This window comes from Corvus cornix, chromosome 9 (genome assembly GCF_000738735.6).
Source record: "Corvus cornix cornix isolate S_Up_H32 chromosome 9, ASM73873v5, whole genome shotgun sequence".
Classification (NCBI taxonomy): domain Eukaryota; kingdom Metazoa; phylum Chordata; class Aves; order Passeriformes; family Corvidae; genus Corvus; species Corvus cornix.
In genome coordinates, this window is record NC_046339.1 from 9,741,438 (window position 1) to 9,759,305 (window position 17,868).

General features: G+C 51.0%; 3 protein-coding genes and 1 long non-coding RNA gene across 5 annotated transcripts in view; 1 reads left to right on the forward strand and 3 right to left on the reverse strand.

Annotated features, from left to right (window-relative positions):
• Positions 1–883, reverse strand: part of PSMD1 (proteasome 26S subunit, non-ATPase 1) — a 63,598-nt gene extending 62,715 nt beyond the window's left edge. Inside the window, exon 1 of the mRNA XM_039556784.1 lies at positions 759–883. Within this exon, the coding sequence (XP_039412718.1) occupies positions 759–774 (16 nt within the window). The 5' untranslated portion in view covers positions 775–883. The remainder of the gene's footprint in view (positions 1–758) is intronic.
• A 101-nt stretch (positions 884–984) lies between these two features.
• Positions 985–5,882, forward strand: LOC120410459. Its single transcript, XR_005602624.1, has 3 exons — positions 985–1,965; positions 2,641–2,730; positions 5,303–5,882. It is a non-coding gene; the product is annotated as an uncharacterized LOC120410459 (long non-coding RNA).
• C9H2orf72 (chromosome 9 C2orf72 homolog) lies at positions 2,028–8,945 on the reverse strand. The gene is made up of 3 exons (XM_039556785.1): positions 8,380–8,945; positions 5,256–5,372; positions 2,028–4,104 (listed from the first exon to the last, which is right to left on the reverse strand). The coding sequence occupies exons 1-3, from the start codon at positions 8,906–8,908 to the stop codon at positions 4,013–4,015; spliced, it is 738 nt and encodes a 245-aa protein (XP_039412719.1). The 5' UTR covers positions 8,909–8,945; the 3' UTR covers positions 2,028–4,012.
• Positions 8,946–14,385: 5,440 nt separating this feature from the next.
• Positions 14,386–17,788, reverse strand: LOC104687949. 2 transcript variants are annotated; one of them, XM_010397227.3, is made up of 3 exons: positions 15,778–17,788; positions 15,171–15,304; positions 14,388–14,453 (listed from the first exon to the last, which is right to left on the reverse strand). In XM_010397227.3, exons 1-2 carry the CDS (start codon positions 16,331–16,333, stop codon positions 15,198–15,200), a joined length of 663 nt encoding a protein of 220 aa, XP_010395529.1. In that variant the 5' UTR covers positions 16,334–17,788; the 3' UTR covers positions 14,388–14,453; positions 15,171–15,197. The 2 variants fall into 2 exon arrangements, with proteins under 2 accessions (XP_010395528.1, XP_010395529.1); XM_010397226.3 differs by having other exon boundaries at positions 14,386–15,304.
• Positions 17,789–17,868: the final 80 nt, after the last annotated feature.

A 17,868-nucleotide genomic window follows, 5' to 3' on the forward strand; every position in this document is an offset into this window, starting at 1 on the left:
ATTTACCTAATCTATGAGGAGGAAGCAATCTCACTCTTACACACTGCCTGCATACCTTGCTCCAACATACCCTTTTTACATTTTTTTAATGCCTCTAAAATGAATTCCTACTTTTCCTCCATCAAAATAAAGACTTAAACAAAGCAAAGCGTTCACGAAGAGAAAGTTACCTGGACACTGTAACCCTCTGCACTATTTCTCTCGCCAAGCCACAACCAGCTGCATGTTAATTTCTGGCCTGAGTATTTCTAGAAATACTTCCCATACTTTTTTACACTATCAAGTTCCTCACAGATGCACAAACACTGCGTAACATCCAATTCTTCATACGCTTCATTATCCTGCACTCCTTAGACTGACGTTTCCTCTGCAAGGCATTTGCGTTTCTGAACTCCAGACTCCTTCCTCTTCCCCCTCTCAAGTCCCTGCTGCGCCTCCCGAGAGCCCTCTGGTTTTACACCGAAAACGCAGCTGAACCCTCCCGCTCACACCGCGGGGTCCCGGCACCGCTGCCCGGGGACCCCCAAAGCCACCGGAGCCCTCCTGAGACAGCGCCAGGAGACGGACACGGCAGCGGGCTTCGAGAGCCGGTCGTGCCGGTCCGCTGGGCACCAGGGCGGCCTCTCTCTGCCGTCCGGGGGTAAGCGGGGCCGGGGAGCCCCGTGACGGGCGGCTCCGCGGAGCTGCGGCGGTGCCCAGTCACGGCCCTGACTCAGCGAAATCCCGGCTGACAACGCCGCCCCGCGCCGCTGCCTCACCGGCCGAAGTGATCATGATGCCACCCGGCTGCCCTCGGAGGGGGGGTCGGAAAGGTCCGAAGGGTCCGGGGGGTCGGGTCGGATCCGGTCCGGCCCAACCGCGGTGCCGCCGCCGCCGCCGCTGCCCGGCCCGGAAGTGCTGCCAAGGGCCTCTTCCGGCGGCTCTGCGCTGCGCCCGGGAGAGGTGCCCGTGTGATCGCCTGCGCGGGACGGCGGAGAAAAAGGCAGGCAGGAGCGGGGCAGCCCTGCCGCCGGGGGCCTCGTACCGTCCTCGGCCCCTCACAGACGCCCCGCGGGCCTCACGGCTCCGCCACAGCCCCCGCGGGCTCCTCACGGCCTCCCACGGCGCAAACCCCACACCACTGGGCGAGCGGGGCCGCGGGGCCGGAGCTGTGAGTTCCCCACGAGTGCCCCCGCCGGTGCCCGTGTTTGCGCCGTGCCCACAGAAGCGGCTGCTTCCCCCGCCCGGACAGGCCGCCCGCAATGGGGGGAGAGGGGCATCTTTGGGGGCACAGCGTGTCCCGTGGCAGTACAGGCATCAGCGGTTTTATCTCATGGATTTAACGCCTCTGCGGGCCCCGACTCCTCTCACATTTCCATGGGGAAAGGCCTCACCCACCCAACCCCATTTGTCCCTTAAAAGGGAAGCACAGGTAGAGATGAGTCTGACAGACCCCATCCATCACGTCAGAGCATAGGGCAATGTCCAGATCCGCACAGACACGGATCTGACAGTGCCCCAGTTGTGGAGGAGTGTGGAGTTTTTTGGGTCCTGCTTTGGTTCTGGTATGGACAGACGGGACACACAGGCTGGTGGATTTGCACCAGGGAAAGTCCAGCTCAGGAGCAACGATGCTACACAAGAGACCAAAGTGCCCAGATCTCAGCAGGATTCACTTCTCCTTGTTGCTACCGAACAGGAAAAAACTCCTCTGAAGGGCTTGAATTCCTTGAGGATGCATAATGGTATCAGTTAGTGAAAGTTATTAATTAAAGTTATTAATGAAAGCTTATCAGAGCCCTACCCACAACACCGAGAGGGGCTGCTGCACTCTTGGATAACTGGGAAGATCTCCAGCCTTCTCCATTGCCCCACCTGGGCTGCACTCAGTTCTGCTGATCTTCTGCATATCAGACGCTGGGGTCACTTCAATTCCATCCCATCCCATCCCAATACCCAGTTTTTTCAAACCAAGATAAATATGAGGTAAGCCATGCATAATGTTTTTTTAAGGATAACACCATGGCAAACAAATAAGCACATTCCAATTAAGAAATTAAATGTCTTTATTCTTTACAACAAGCACATAACAATGCCCTTAGATTATTCAATCAATTAAACATGTAAAACTATCTGCTTACACCTCCAAGTGCACAGATAGTGAAAAAAGAAAAGAGAAAAATAAAGTATTTAAGTCCCTTTTATTCCTCAGTCAAAGAAAAACAACACTTTTGGTGAAATATGTTCTTGCTCACACCTCCTAAAACCCAGGCAGTTCATCCACTTTCACAAATTTCCTTGCAAGGGTAAACTTGCATGATTTACCTAAAAATTACCAGTAAATAAATCCAGTGGATTTGCAGCACTCAGGGAGGTTTAACTGCCCATTTGTGCTCTTGGGCGACCTCTTCATTGGTGAATTCCTGGCAGCAAAGGCCAAATGTTGCAAGAAAACAGATTCCTACTGGCAAGTCCTGCTGGACCCACCTAACCCAGGGCTTTATTGGGAAATACAGACCTGCCCAGCGACCTGGGCTGTGCAGGGATGGAGCAGGAGGGAACCTTCATCTCGCCAAGATGCACTGAGTGCTCGGTGCTGAAACCTGGGATCAGGAATACAGCCACCCACACCAAGTCACTTGGCTATGTTTGTATTTTCAGGTCATCAGCACAGAAATCCTACAGAAATCCTGGAGGCTGGAAGGAGAGTGGGTCAGTGCCCTCTCTGCAGAGCAGCATCCTCTGCTCCAGGTAAGAGCAAGAGGGATGCCAAAGGCAAACTGCTGAGAGAGTGCTGGCCGGAGCTGGCAGGACTCCAGACACTTCAGCTGCCAGTGGGAAAAAAGGAGCCAGAGAGAGGACAGACATGCACTGAGGATGTACTTTGGCAATTAACCCAGAGACGAGGTAGGCAGGTTGAAGTTTCTGATCTGAGCTGGAGGAAACTCCTAAAGGAAAGCCAGCCCCAAACAAAACCCAGCAGGTTGTGCTCAAACAAGACCTGTTTTATGTTGCATAAAGAATTTAAAAGATATTCTTAGCATTAGAGTAATATTCCCCATAAACCAAGGATTTGTAGTTAATTGTGTTTCCCCACAGGCTACAGGCAGCCCTTTGGAAATATTTAAATAGATAATTTTTGTACTTTTACATTTATTTATGAAACAGGCACATCTTCTTGTGCTGCAGGCCACTCCAAGGTGTGCCACCACGCCTGTGGAGATGTCCCAGATAAGATGGCCCTCTCCTGTAGCCCCATCTAGCACCAGCCACACCTTAGTGCCCACCTGCCACCCCTCCAACCCAGGCAGTCCTTCAGTCAGTCTTTGAGCACCAGGACAAGCCAAAGGGACAGACCCTGCTCCCAAACCCCACTCTGCTCTAGATGCCATTACTATCAGTATCTTTTATGTTATTCTTGCTACCCAAGCTGGGCTGTTACTGCATTCTTCATGTTACACTGTTACACTCAAGCTTTTCAGTAGCTCCTAGATCCGAGAGCTCACATTCAGTCCCACTGCAGTCTCCAAGCCACTGTGTTACTTTTTTTTGTCTTTTTTTTTTTTTCTCCTGATCACAAAGAGGGTGGGAACTTCCAAGCGCCAATGAAGCAGGAAAACAAGGCAGCAGAATCAGTCTGCCAGGGAGGCCAGCTCCAGCAGCCTCAGCAGGGAACTTTGCTCAGAGTGAGAAAACATTCCTCATTCTTCAAACAGGTGGCTGCATTTCACACTCAAAGTCCCAACGTCAGGGTATGGGATATGGGATACATCCCCAAAGGGCTTCTCAGAAGCCAAGTGGCCAGCAGCAGCTCCAGGTGCCCCGGGGCAGCAGGGCACAGCAGGGAATGGCTCTTTGGCACAGACCCCAGGGGCTGTTGGCAGCTGCAGAAGACCCTGATGAGTTCAGCCAAGCAGCTTTTCCCTGGAGCTGTGGGTCCTTGGAGGAAAGGGCCTGCACCAGCTCCTCTTCCCACTGCTCCAAATCCACTGTGCAGATCTGGAATTTGGACTGTGCTCGATGCCTGGCACCTCTAGGTGCCTGTGCCTCCAGCAGCTTCTTCGCAGTTTCCATTGGGGGACAGGCTGGCCAGAGCCACTTCTTCCTCAGGGTCCTGCAGGTCATCTGCAGGGAGCAGAGAGAGGTCAAGGGAGACCTGAACAGAAAACCCCTCCTCCTGGAAAATGCTACTTAAGACGACAAGAAAGCATGGGCTGAAGCAATTGATACATACTCCCAACCTAAGCACAGCTGATTTTTTTTCAAAACTGATTTTCATTTTGTTTTACAAACTCAACATTGCTTCAGCAAATAGAGCAAAGGAGCACAGGGCCCAGCTCCTGGCCTCCCGAAGTCTCAGCAATCTCAGAACAAGTTCCATGGCCACAGGGTATCACCTGCCTGGCACTGACAGCAAGATCAGGCACTTCGGTTTTCTTACCACAGAGAGTGGGTCTCACATGTCTCAAAGCTGCATAAATTGGGCATTTCAGTTGTTTTGTCTGACTCTTATGCTCTTTAAGGATTTTATGTATTTAAGAGGCATTCGGACAAGGCCCTTAATAACATCCTTTAACATCTGGTCAGCCCTGAAGTGGTCAGGCAGTTGGTTTCAAGTGAAAATATAACATTCTATTATTTTTACAGTGAAAGAGCTTTCCCTCCTCTTTGTGCTTCATAATACAATCTGGATCTCCGCACCACACTCCTTGAAGCCTCCTGCATGAGGCACTTCTGCAAAAAGAAAATCACTGCTGGGAAGTGCAAGCCGAAGTGCCAACTGTGCACAAAGGCTGAATGCTGTGCTATGCATTACCTGAACAATTTCCTTTAGAATCGGGGACCCCACAGCTGACTGCCCTCTCCCTTCTCTCTGCCAGCCTCAACGGCAAATGGTTTGGGAACCCTCCTTCCAACCATGTTTGCAGAAAACATCACATAGTATCAGGGTGCTTCCAATTCATTGCTTAGACAGTAGTTCTGCTTTCAAACACTCAAGCAAAATGCAGCTGAGTTCAGCAGTGCTTCCAGGGGTGTATTTGGGCACTGGACCCAGCGTGGTTTCATTTAGACAAGCAAAAGGTCAGAAAACAAGGAGATGGCAACAAAGCAGCTAAATGTGCTGGTTGTCTTCAGGTTTGGGCTAAAGGGAAGTGAGGTCAACTGCAGAACTGGAAATAGCTGAAAGAGGTTACCAGCAAGGGGTTTGGACACCAGGGTATCATGAGCAATTTCTGACAATCACAGCAGAGTACAGGGGAGGAAGCTGGGCATACCTTCATGAATGTTGTTTTCAGCTTTTGCTTTATAATCTTTTCTCCAGCTCCTCTGGTTCCAAGAAATGCACTGCAAGAAGGATGGGAGCCTCCACCTCTCCCTGTCTTTCATGTCTTCTGAATAAACCAGAGAAGATGAGTTCAGACTGGTAGCAGGTCAGCCCTGCTGCTTCCCCACCTCTCCCTCCATGAGCCTTGCAACAAAACCAGGTCCACTCCACGAAGCCCACCACTAGAAAGTACAGAGCAATTCCTGGCAATCCTTGTATGTCCTGGGTTGCAGTGTATTCTATTACCATCCTCATGAGCTGTTGAAACCAGGTGGGGCAGTGTTTCCTTGCCTCCTCCCTCGGGACTTTCTGTTAATGGCCCATCAATGCCTTCCTGCATAGATAACTCCCTCCAAACTGTCTTCTGTTCATGAGCCTAATCAATGCCTTGCCTCATGACTCATCATCACATTGTGAGATGCTCCACCCAGAAGGAGGAACCAAGCATTCCGTCCTGAATATAATCTGAGATTCCGAACACCACAGACAACCTTCCCACTAGATTCCCAGAGGACAGGAGCTACATAGCCACCACTGGACCTTCCAAGGAAGAGCAGACCCCTTCTACAGGATCACTGCTTCAACAGAACCACATCCACCACTTCAGGAGGACTGCAGCCACCATCTTATCAGACTGCTACCACCACCCTAACAGGGTGTCAGGTTGTATCCTGACTCTGTCCGTTTGAACCAGTGTTTTCTGCCTTTTTAAAAATTTTCCTGTTAAATTGTTATTCTGACTTGGTGCCTCCCACTGGTTTGTTTTCAAACTAGTACATTATATCTGGCTGAAACCTCTCTGCTACCCTGAAAGTTTGTCCCTGGTGTCAGTTTCTTCTTTGCCACCTCGCTGCTAAAACCAACCTGGATGTGGTAGCTGAGAGTGAGCAAGAAATCTGGCAGGAGCTTAGCTGGCACACTAGGTGAGGCCGGGGACTGACACAGGGAATTCCCACAGAAGGAAGTTTTTCTTTTGCATTGTCACCTAGCTTCAACCACATCAACCTGTTTACTGCTCCCCACTTTATTAAGCAATTCCTCCCTCTCATGGAGACCTGCTGGACACACAGTCTTACAGCAGCACACTGAAAACTGCAGCTGTAACTGCTTGTAGATTGCAGAGAGCATGTAGTCGATGTATGGTATTTATTCTGGAAGACAAGAAAGTTACTACAGACTTTCAAGCCATTATAGTAAAACACTACAGCAGCTTGTAGAATACTACAGCAGCGTATTTTATATGGTCTCCAACAGCAGCAGTTCAGCACTCCATTGAAATATCATCCAGCCTTTCACCTCCTAATCAGATAACAAATGATAAACCCCTTCAGCGTCCTTCAGTTTATTGAGCCATTGCGACACTAAAGGGCTCGGTGTCTTTCTGGCAGTCAACAAACAAAATCTCCAGTGCACTGCCTGGAGTTTCAGCTGCTCTTTGGAGGCACAGCTACACTTGGACTCCCTCTGTCCACGTGGAGATTTTGGGAGGCAAAGCTCACAGAAGCATGGAAAGAAGCTGTCCCTGCCGGAGGCTGAACCCTGCAGCTGATGAGTGTCCTCATTACACACACAGGTCCCGGGACACTTAATGGCTCAGATCACCAGGCACAGCATCAGAAGTGAATGAGCACACACAAACAGGCTCTAACACCCAACCCACCTCCTCCTGCTCCTCATTCTCCACAGCCAGCCACAAAAACACACGTACTGAGCCAAGCACCAGCAATGTGCTGAAGGAGAAAAAGGTCATGTATGCAGGGATGCTTTTCTGCCTCTGCAGCTGCTGTCCCACCAGGCTGCTGTGACCAGAACTGGAGGATTCACTGGAGTCTGGGAGGACACCAGAAATTCTTGCAGCAGGAACAATGCAAGGAAGACAAAAGCATGCAAAAGGAGAGAAGTTGGAAAGATGACTGTGTGTGTCTTAGTACAGAGGTGGGAGAAGACAGCCCTGTGCCTTCATAATGGGTCCTAGCCATCTCGAAGCTCCTCAACGTTCAGATCCAGGATTCTGGGCTGAGCTGATGGAAAGAAGCACCTGAGCTGCAGCCAATCATCCCCATGTCCCAGGGATCCCAGAGGACCCTGTCAATGTGGTGCTGAAGGCAAGTGCCAGGATCTCTCAGGGTAAAGGCAGTGAGACAGGAAAGCAGTCAAGCCCCTGGAAATGCTGGGAAGCAAGGTGAAAGTGGGAAAAAATTAAGGGAGGAGGGAAGGGAAACAGCCCAAGACAAGCAGTGCCAAAGATTGAAATGTTTTGTGTGGCAGCTGGGCAGGCTCTGCTCGCACCATCTCACCAGTTGCCATCACCCTGTGTTGACACACAAACCTGAATCACCTTTTGCACCAGGGCAAATGCTGTTCCTCAGACCTGGCTGACACGCACCTTTCATCCTGCCATCCTCACCCTGACATACAGTTTTACACACAAACAACGACTTGCTGTTGTTACTTAGTCATTATGCAAAATCAGCACAAGCATCTTCCTCCTTCAGGAAGGTCAGGTCCTGCCTGCACCCTACAGCACAGGCCACATCCCAGTCCTGCCTCCCCCAAGAACACACATCCATAGGCATGGGAAGGCCACCATGTCATGGAAAGCCACAATGTCACAGCTATCAGCTGCCACATCCGTGTTATCCATGAGCTATTCCAGTGTTTCCCAAACTGCTGGGAAGTTATCGTCCCCGGCTGCCAGGACCGGGAACCTCATCAGAAAGAGGCTGATCCCATTGGAAAGGCTCTGATCCCACTAGCATGAAAGATTTCATTGGGGAAAGGCAGATCTGATTGTGTGTGGGAAGATCCCATCAGTAGTGAGTGGTCCAATCCCAATGGGAAAAGTCAGATCCCATTGGGTGAGGAGAAAATCCCCTAAGGAATGGTCAGATCCTAATGGGAAAAGCCTGACCCCATTGCATGGGAGATCCCATGAGGAGAGATCAGAACCCATTAGGATGCAGAGGATCCCACTGAGAAGGGGAAGATCCCACGAGAAAACGGAGCAAATCCCACTGTAAAAACCGCCGGCCCCTGGGTGAGGGAGGGAGGGAGGGGCCCCCCGACCCTGGTACCTGCGGGGTGCTGCAGGGCGGCCCGCAGGGCGCGGCAGGCGGCGGCGCGGCAATCGCCGGGGCTGCCCGGGCTGTACCGGGCCGCCTGCACCGTGCCGGGCGCCGGGAAATGCCGCCGCAGAGCCGCGTCCAGCACCGCCGCATCCTCGCCGTCTCCTCCAGGCAGCAGGACGCCCACGACGGCGGGCGGCGGTCCCGCGGGCAGGCGGCCGCACACGTCCCGCACCACCTCCCGCAGGCGGGTCCGCGCCCCGCGGCCCCGCGCCGCCCCGCCGCCGCACAGCACCAGCAGCAGCCGCGCTCCCAGCGCTCGCCGCCCGCCGCCCGCCCGCCGCCGCGCCGGGCACCCCGGCACCGGACCCGGGCACGGTGCGCGCGGCGTCTCGTCGCCCAGGAGGTCGCGGGCGAAGGCGACCAGCGCGGGCGCCGCCGGGGCCCCCTCCGCCACCTCGGCCACCAGCAGCACTGCCCGCCGCCCGCCCGCCCGCTCCACCAGCGCCCACAGCTCCTGCAGCTCCGCCGCCGCCATCCCCCGCCGTGCGCCCTTTCTGGCCCCGCATCCGCACCTCCCCTAACCGCGGCCCCGGCTCCGCACCGCCCACTGCCGCGCACCCGCCCCGCCACCCTGCACCAGCCCCGGGCACCAGCCCCGGCCCCCAGGCAGAGCAACACCCCGTGTGCACACCCAGGAGCAGCGGGGCGAGAGAGTGTCAAGGATCCCCCCCCAGTCCCGTCCCGAGACCCGCACAACCCCGCGGTGAACAACCCTTGCCTGCTCCCGGGTGGGCACAGCGGAGAGGGTACTAAAGAGCCCCCGGATCTGCACACAACCAGACTCAGAGCCCTCGCACAGCCTGGTCTTGTTGCCAATCAGGAGTTGATAAAATTCAGGCAAAAAACTGCACTGTGGAGGGGCTCAGAAGGTGAGAGGGGGATGAGGAGAGGCTGTGGTGGCTGCAAAGTGGGACACACACGAGGTCGTGATAGAGCAGCTGATCTTGCATCCCCAAGGTGCCCCCATGGTGTTACATCTCATACCCCAGGGCAGCAATGGAGTGGCCTCTCTGGCATCATGTGCACTATGCCACTGCACAGCCTGGCCAGGCTATAGCCACAGCTGGAAACAATTCCACTTTGGGAAACAATTACACCCTCAAAGGACATACCCACCCCACTGATCACAAGTGCACACTTGTGTGCAGCCCCCACACCACACGCTGCATCTCTGAGTCCCTTCCCAAGCCAGTGTGCTTTGACTTCCCTTCTGCCACCTCCATGCAAAACACAGCCCGCAAACACGGACCCACAAGTATCGGCATCACTATGTCCCATCAAAGCACAAATGTTTCCAGGGATAAGTACAGAGCTTTAGTCAGGGCTTCAGTGCTGGCACTTGTTACACATATCTCTGCCAGCTGACGGTGAATGAAAGCCACTGTGCCCAGCCCTGACACTTGCATGGGGAAGTTCCAGTCCGTGGCATGTGGTAAATACTTCCCCTATGCCGTATCAGAACAGGCTCCTCCAAACCGGTAACGTCTTATCGCAAGAACCTGGGAAGGGATAAACAGCTCAAAGGTGTAAACGGCCAGAGTCACCTTGGCCAGTTGCTCTCTGAGGCTTTTTGGAGCCAAACCATCTCTTGTGGGATGGGTGGAGGAGTCTCTGAGTGCACTGGGGGTGAAAGTAGAGCCAAAATCCATGTGCCTGACCTGGATCAGTGATTCCCAATATATGCATTGGGGCACGCTTATGCCACAAATGTGGCTGAGCCATCATGCCTGCTGCCTGCCTATACTCATGGCCATCTGTCCCCAAAGCCGAGCAGATCAGCAGCCACAGCAGAAAGGGATGTGCCGCAAGCTGGTGCCCAGGCACAACAGAGGTGTGGCAGCTCTGGAAGGTCCAATTTTAATCTAAGGAAAACATTTGCTCCAGCTATGACAGGCTTAGCAAACACTGTCCCAGGCCAGCATCATGGACAAGGGCTTCAGAGAGACTTTCTGCCCTGGGTCCCAGCAAAAGTAACTTACTCATTGACAAGTGCTGATAAGCAAATGGGACAGGGGGAAGGTGGGGGAGATAAAACAGAAAGATTAGGCTCCTCTTCCAAAGACCAGGATCTATTGTTGCAAGAGCCCATGCTTCCATGCCAGTGTGGTAGACCTGAGAGGAGCTGTCAACATGGGAGGGCTACAAAGTTAGATATAATTTAACAGCCAGGTCTGGCCTTAATGTTACCCAGATTTTGTGTTTACAAGGATTTCTTTCTCATCTGTTCAGAATCCTGTTTGTGGTCCTATGGATGAAAGCCCAGGGTATAATCAGCATCATGAGTTGTGCCAGCAGCAGTAGGAGGTAACAGGAACATGTGCTGGCCCCCAGAAGCAGTCATCTCTCTGGAGAACTGCCACAACAAGATCCACAGAGTGTTTAAACTTCTCATGAGCTGCCAGCACAGCCTGTGGTGTGGTGGTACTGGTTAAAACCTGACTGATGTGCAGACCATTACAGCACAGCTCTCATAGCGCTCTTTCAGAGCGGCGCTATGCCAGTGACTCGCCTAGAGATGCCAGGATGCCTCAGGCACTGGGAAGTTGGCTTTCTAGCAGGCAAATCCCCAGATTTATGAAGATGATTCTTGCAGAGAAGGTATAGAAAAAATTGGGAGTTTTCTTCCTAACTCAGGCACACCACTGGCTACTTCTTTGCAGTAGCCCCAATGTTCAAACTGCCAGCACAGCTACTAAAAACTAGTATTTGGGAGCTGTTCTTCATGGCCACTGCAATTGTTTAGTTAATTTTGGGTACACATGTACCACTGCCAGCATAGGCTGGTTGGAAAGGTGAACGTCACCCACAATACCCAAACAACATTGTTTACATTTCTTTACTCATTAACAGAGGTAAGATCTAACGCATACAACTTTATCTCCCTTTGTGTTACTTAAAGAGGTAAAACTCAAAACAGTTCAGAGGCAGTCATGAGCTCAGCAGCATTTGTAGTCCCCCACAAAATGTCTTCAGAGCCCTGTCAGGAATCTGAGCAAAAACACAGATGTATTTAGAAGATCTGACACTCCATCAAACATCCATCTGATAGTCACAGTTGTAGAGAATCACTACAGACAGCCCTAAATGAGGGTCATCACATCCCTTACATATGCCCGTAGCTGTCCAGAGTAGATACAACATCTGTTCATTTTTGACTTCAAAGGAGGAGTGAAGATGCTTTGCTCAGAGAAAAAAGTCTGGCATGTGTATTAGTAGTGCCTTGAAGCCTAAACAAAATCAAAGGTCCACTGCATTAGAGCCTGCGTTTAGTAATATTAACCTTTCTTCTGAAGAGAGTAGAAAGAGGACAGGGAACAAGGATTCTTGTGCTAGTTTTGATGATAGAAGACCAGAGAGCCTGAATGAGCAAGAAGGAATCTGTAGGAGCCGTTCTGAGCCTGATGTCCAAACCCAACCCAGCTCCTAAATTCTTCCTCTCAGCAGCTTTGGTGCTCACAGGGACACTTAGAAAAGCCTCTGAGCCACCTAGGAGCTGGGACTGGCTGCAGACAAGCTAAGTCTCAACAAACCTTTGCACATTTGCTCTTCCACTGATCTATTCTCCAAACTTGCTTCAATTATTACTTTGAAAAACACATCCTTACTAGATGCTGGAAAGCATCTGCTTTACTTGTATAGCACTACCCAGGCATTGCTGCAGGGCACCAGCACTCGCTGAGCTCTTCATCCATGGAGACCTTTCTGAGTTCCCCAGAGAAGTAGTAGAGGAGGTAACTGCAAGAGAAGAAAATACTCCAAACCCCACTCCTGCCTCCAACATCCCAGTCCCACTGATTCCCTTCTAGCCTGCCTCCTGTTCACTCCTCCATGGCTCTTGCTATTTCCTCCACTGACCTGCCCCAACCTCCCCTCAATCTTACCAGCCCCTGAACCCAAACCCCTTCCCACTTTTCACCCACTGGAGCTTGAACTTTGTATAAAACCAGACATGAACCCTTTCTGTGACAAGTTCAGTCACAACTGAATCCAGACTCTATGGTCACATTGTTCTGATCCAGGTCCCCTCATCCCAGACCCAGCCACCTCCAGGACCAGCTGAGGCAGCCCCAGTTTTCATCCCATGGCAGCCTGTACCAGCTCAGCCCTGGCCTGGATCCATCCAAGTCATCACACCCCTCTGGGCTCCACTCAGCAGAGGTTACACACCATAAGCAAATAAAGCTGGGAAGTCCCTGCCACCTCATGGCTGGGACACAGCCTGGCTTCCTGATGGGGAACCTCAAACTTTTGTCTTGCCTCTTTTCTCCAAAATTCTGTTCCCTCTGAAAGTTGCCCATCTCTGCAGTTGTCCTATGTTTCCTCATGTTTCTTTGAGTCACCATCCCTTTCTGGATGGCAGAGGGGCATAGGAAGGTATGGCTGAAGAGGAGGATGGAGCTTGGCACAGGGCCATGTGCAGAGACCCCAAAGTGTTGGTCAGTCCTGATCACACAATAGGAGGGATGGCCTTCCATGCATGGAGGCTGCCCATCAGCCTATTCCAATCTTGGATCCTCCCCTGGAAGATGTTAAAGAACTGGCATTCAGTATGAAATCAGACCCAAGGACTAAGTTGCCTCTTCTGGCCTTTTTCCTGGCTGCCCTGCCAGAGCCTCAGCTGAATCCTTGCCTTTGTTTTGACAACACGACCCAGGACTAGCTGTTCACAGCCACCAGTCTCCATTCTTTCCCAGTACACACATGCCTTTGATACCAACAGCATGGATTGTCTGCACTTACCTTTTGCAGCACCTCTTAAAAGTCACCTCAGACCTCACCAAGCTGGGGGCCAATAGGTGGGACCACTGCACACAGACACAGGCTCTCCTGCCTCCCTCACCCTGCCTCGTGCATTCTCCTACCTGCTCCTCACAAAGCCCCTTCTTGGCATGGCCAAGCTCCCAGGTTCTCAGAACTGCTCCCTTTTATAAAGGCAAAGGGCAGATCCATCAGCTTCCCTGGCATTGCTGGAATCAGCAGAGCAGGTCAGTGTGGATCTGCCTGGTTTGACAGCCCTGAAAGAGGCCACAAAGGGGCCCTTCTGGTACACTACAGGGCACCCTAAGACTTCTGTGTATCCACCCAGGATTAAGTGGAGAATGCAGCAAGGGTGCAGCTTGAGAGCACCCACAGATAGCCTTCTGCCTCCTCTCCTCCTCAGCTCTCTGGGTGACCACACTCCTCATTGTCCCAGCCACACATCCCTGTGGCTACATCACTTGCCCTTGCAGGGCATTCCTGTGCTCCCAAGTTCTAGCCAGGATTTCAGCCACATCTCAGAGTTTTTCCCCCCCTTCACCTTGACAGTGCCCCACATCACCCTGCACAGAAGTGCCTAGACACAGTACAAACATGCTGCCAGGGGAGAAACTTGAGAGCTGTGTAGACCATGGCTGGATTTGGGTGGTTATCTGTGTGTTTCAGATGCTACAGGAAATAATAGACACAGAATCTCATTGTGGCTTTTTGCTTTAGTGATGTCCTAATATGATGATCTTTTAAAGCCAAACCTTTTTCACTCACAAACAGCCTGAACTGCACGTCTTGCTTCGACTAAAGAGAACTATTTCTTCATTAGCTTGACCCAAAACCCAAAACCCAGTGTCCTCAGCAACGAGAGGCAGAATTCATCTCATGGAAATGCTCGTGGAAAGTCTCTTCATCAACAGAGCAATTGGGTCACCTCATCCAAAAGTCTGCCAAACACCAGCACCACCCAAACACTTAGAGCAAGGCTGTTTTGCTTCTTAAAGCCACATCCTTAAGGATGTGGAAAGAACCCATATTTGAAAAATAACCTGGAGGATCCTTTCTCTGACAAACATTGGTTTACAGGATCCATACCACCCTCAAATCCCATCCCTTCTGAGTGGTTCTTTACAAACCTGCAGCTTCAGTAAGTTTCACAGTCTTAGATATAAAAAAGCTTATAGATACACACAGACACAGAGGAACGAGATAAATATCAGGTGTTTAATCCTTCTTTTGATGGTAATGAAGATCTTAGGATGACAAAAGATCTACAAAAAACACCAGAGAAAAAAATAGATATATAAACTCCCAATGCAAAAAGATGCAGCTACCTATAGTGCTTTGCCATGCCCAAAGAGGATGGGAAATGAGTTCAGGTATTATGTGGGTAATTTGATTTAAAAATAATCTAGTGCTCCCACAGTTCCTCCCATCCAAAATAATCCATCCCAGTAATTCAATCTGCTGGATGTGTACCCACTTGATATAAGGTCAACTCCCTGCTATAAAGAACTCTGGGGAGTTTCAGCAGCTTTTTTGCTGATGGGAACCATGTACCACAGACTCCTGCACCCAGGTTCTCCTGGGAAAACATGGTCTTAGGCCTTAGTCTTGAGTTTCTCTCACTGTTTCAGTTTTGGGACAGTTTAAAATCTAGAGGCCTCTGGCCTGCTCTGATTCTCTCTTTGCTGACAGCTGTTTTCTTAGGGACAGGTTTCTTAGGGACATTTTGATAATCCAGCAAGGCATTTAATACAAAGAAGAAACTCTGATTTTTGATAAAACTTTCCCGGGGCAGATTGTTCAGCCAATGCAGGAAAGAACTCAGTTTTGTGGCAAGGACAGTGTGATGCTGAGGGCGCAGCGTCCCCTTCTGGCAGCAGCCACACACTGACTCTCATCCATGCAAAAGGCCTGGGCAGACAAGCAAGGGACCAGGAAGTGATCTGCAAAGGGACATCCAGCAGGACAGTGCTAAAACCGACCTGACAGGTTCTGCTGCCCAAGGGAATTCATTCTGCATCTGTCTTTGATACCTTCTCTTGCCTACGTTCAGGCAGAACTCGGCAGTATCTGAGCTCTGGGAGTGAAATAATGAATGGCTCCTGGGAGTCGATTTCTAGGGGAGGAAACACAAATGATAGAACACCACCCAGCACCATCCTTTCACAGCTAAGGCCTGTGGCCACCCAAAAAGATTGGAACGTCCCTTCAATGAAGAACTCAGGGTCAGTGAAACCATGGCACTGTTAACATCATCACAGAAAGCCCCAGCAGTGACTCAGAACTGTAGCTCTTACACAGAGCAGCATTTCCATTGCCACTTGTGTTTTGGGGCAAGAAGTTAAAGTTAACACCATCTGACTTGGAAAAGGGCACACACTTGGCTCAGACACATTATCCATCCCCATCCCAGCATATAAACACTCATTCTCATTTCTGGCTCATATTGCCTGCAAGGTCCAGCTTGTCTTCCCTCTTGTACCTGAACCAGTCAACAAGCACTACTTCCATCTACACCATCCCTCAGACTCTGTCCTGAGCACGTTTTTGTATCCCTCACCCCTGTGTTTAGCAGTGTTACTGGGTTACCTTCATGGCAGTTCAAGGCTTCTCTCAGTGCCCTACAGGCAGCTCTCTTTGCCTCCAGGACACCTCCAGGCTGGCCTGGGCTGTAGATTGCAGTCTCCACGGTCAGTTGCAGGGCCCCGTCCAGCACGCACTGCATTCTCCTCAGCGCTCTCACTGCCTGGTCCAGCTGCTCCTGGGAGTCAGGACGGATCATCACAAGCACCAGCACGTCCGGCAGGCAGGGGAGGAGGTTCCTCACATCCCGGACAGCCTCCTCCAGGTGATCCCACTGCATGAGCCTTTTCAACACACTGGCTTGCCATAGCATAAAAATCAGATGTGGCGGAACCATATCCTCTTCTTCCTTTCCCTCACTCTCTGCCTGCTGTTTGTGCTTGATGTCCCCTGTGCCACACAGGTCCTGGGTAAAATCCACCAGCAATGAGGGAGCTCTTGAATCGGCATGGTCCACCTCCATCACACCCACCCGTCCATTCCGGCTCCCCAGCATGTCCAGTAAGTTGAGGAATTCCCAGGTGGTTCTGTCCACAAAGGAGACCGGCTCCTTTGATGCCATAGCTTCCTCTCACACGTCAGTTTACTGTGCTGCTGGGGAAAGGAGTAGAAGTAGCAAAGGCAATTGTGCAGCACAGGTTCAAAACAGGCACCACCTGCTGCTCTGAGCAGCCAATGCTGCGTTTGGTGGGACCAAATGAATGTGAAAATAGCAGAGTTTTGCTACAAAGATTCACAAATTGCAGCCACATGCTATTTGGGTTGGACCTTCCAGAACCTTTGTACCTCGGCAGTCCAGTACAGTAGAAAGAGATGACAGAGGAGAGAGAAGGGAGGATTACATAATTTTGGGCACCTTGTATCAAACTCAAAAGGACTTACTACCATCTCATCAGCAAAATCCAACTATATGATAGTGACCACAGGCCTACCGGCCTGTTGTTACAGTCCACTTTGCTTACTACATTTTCTCCTCCTTCATCTGTAATGCATAAAGCTGAAAATTCCATCCATCCTTCCTTGAAACCTATGTGTCCAACCTGTTGGTGGCTGTGGAGGAGTAAAAGCCCTACTTGACCTGGCCCAACATCCCATAAGCTGCAGTTTTTCTCCACATGTTAAACAATTGCAGCTTTCCATGGCAAGGGCCCTCCTGCTGTGAAGGACAGCAGTGGCAGCAGGATTAGATCTTGAAGTCCAGCAAAATGATTTCTATACCAAAGCTGAGTAGCTGGGTCAAGTTTTTAAATTCCAATTCAAAATAAAGTTTTGATTTACCCAACAATGTATTCTGCCCACACAACTACTCCTCCACCTCTTTCAGAAGGAAGAGGATTAGCTGTGAAATACCCACTCACTGCAAGAGATGTGCAAAGCCAGCAGCTCAGAGGGCTCCCTGACACACACTGGCAGCAGCGCCAGGCAGGGAGAAGGAAGCTCTCATCCCCTGGGAAGGAAGGACTGCACTGGAGTGGGCTCAAGGTATGGTTGAGCCAACAGACTCACCTGCCTGACCCACTAGGGATGCATTGAAAATAATGGAACTACATGGAGCACTTGGAACCGCCCTCATAGGGCAGCCACAGGTCATTTTGGGACTGTGACATCAGCAGCAACCATGACAACCTGCACCTGCCTTAAACCTCCCTTCAAACTACACAGTATTTTGGGGGGAATTTTCAGAGATAAGAAACTCTGAGCCTCACACTTCAAGACATTAAATTCGTTTTTCACCACCTTCTTGTTCAACAAGCCTGGAAGAATTATGAAAGAAAGTGCTGTGAAGATGCTTAACTGCCCCACATGACATGCTGGGAGTAAGGCTGGCCAGGAAACCAGCATTAACACTTGGGCACTACAGAGCCATGTGAGATGAAAATGCGTTTAAATAACCTACACAGAGCAGACACTACAGGCACATGTGCTGCCCAGGTACACAGGGGCTCATTATTTGGGATTCTACCAGAACTACTATTTTGAGATGTGAGATAGGCTTTGCACCTGCTAGGATTTAGTGTCTCTCTCTGTGCTGTCAGCTCTGATACACTACTGAGAAAGAAGAAGTCTCTTTAAATTGGTGGAGATGATAAAACCAGA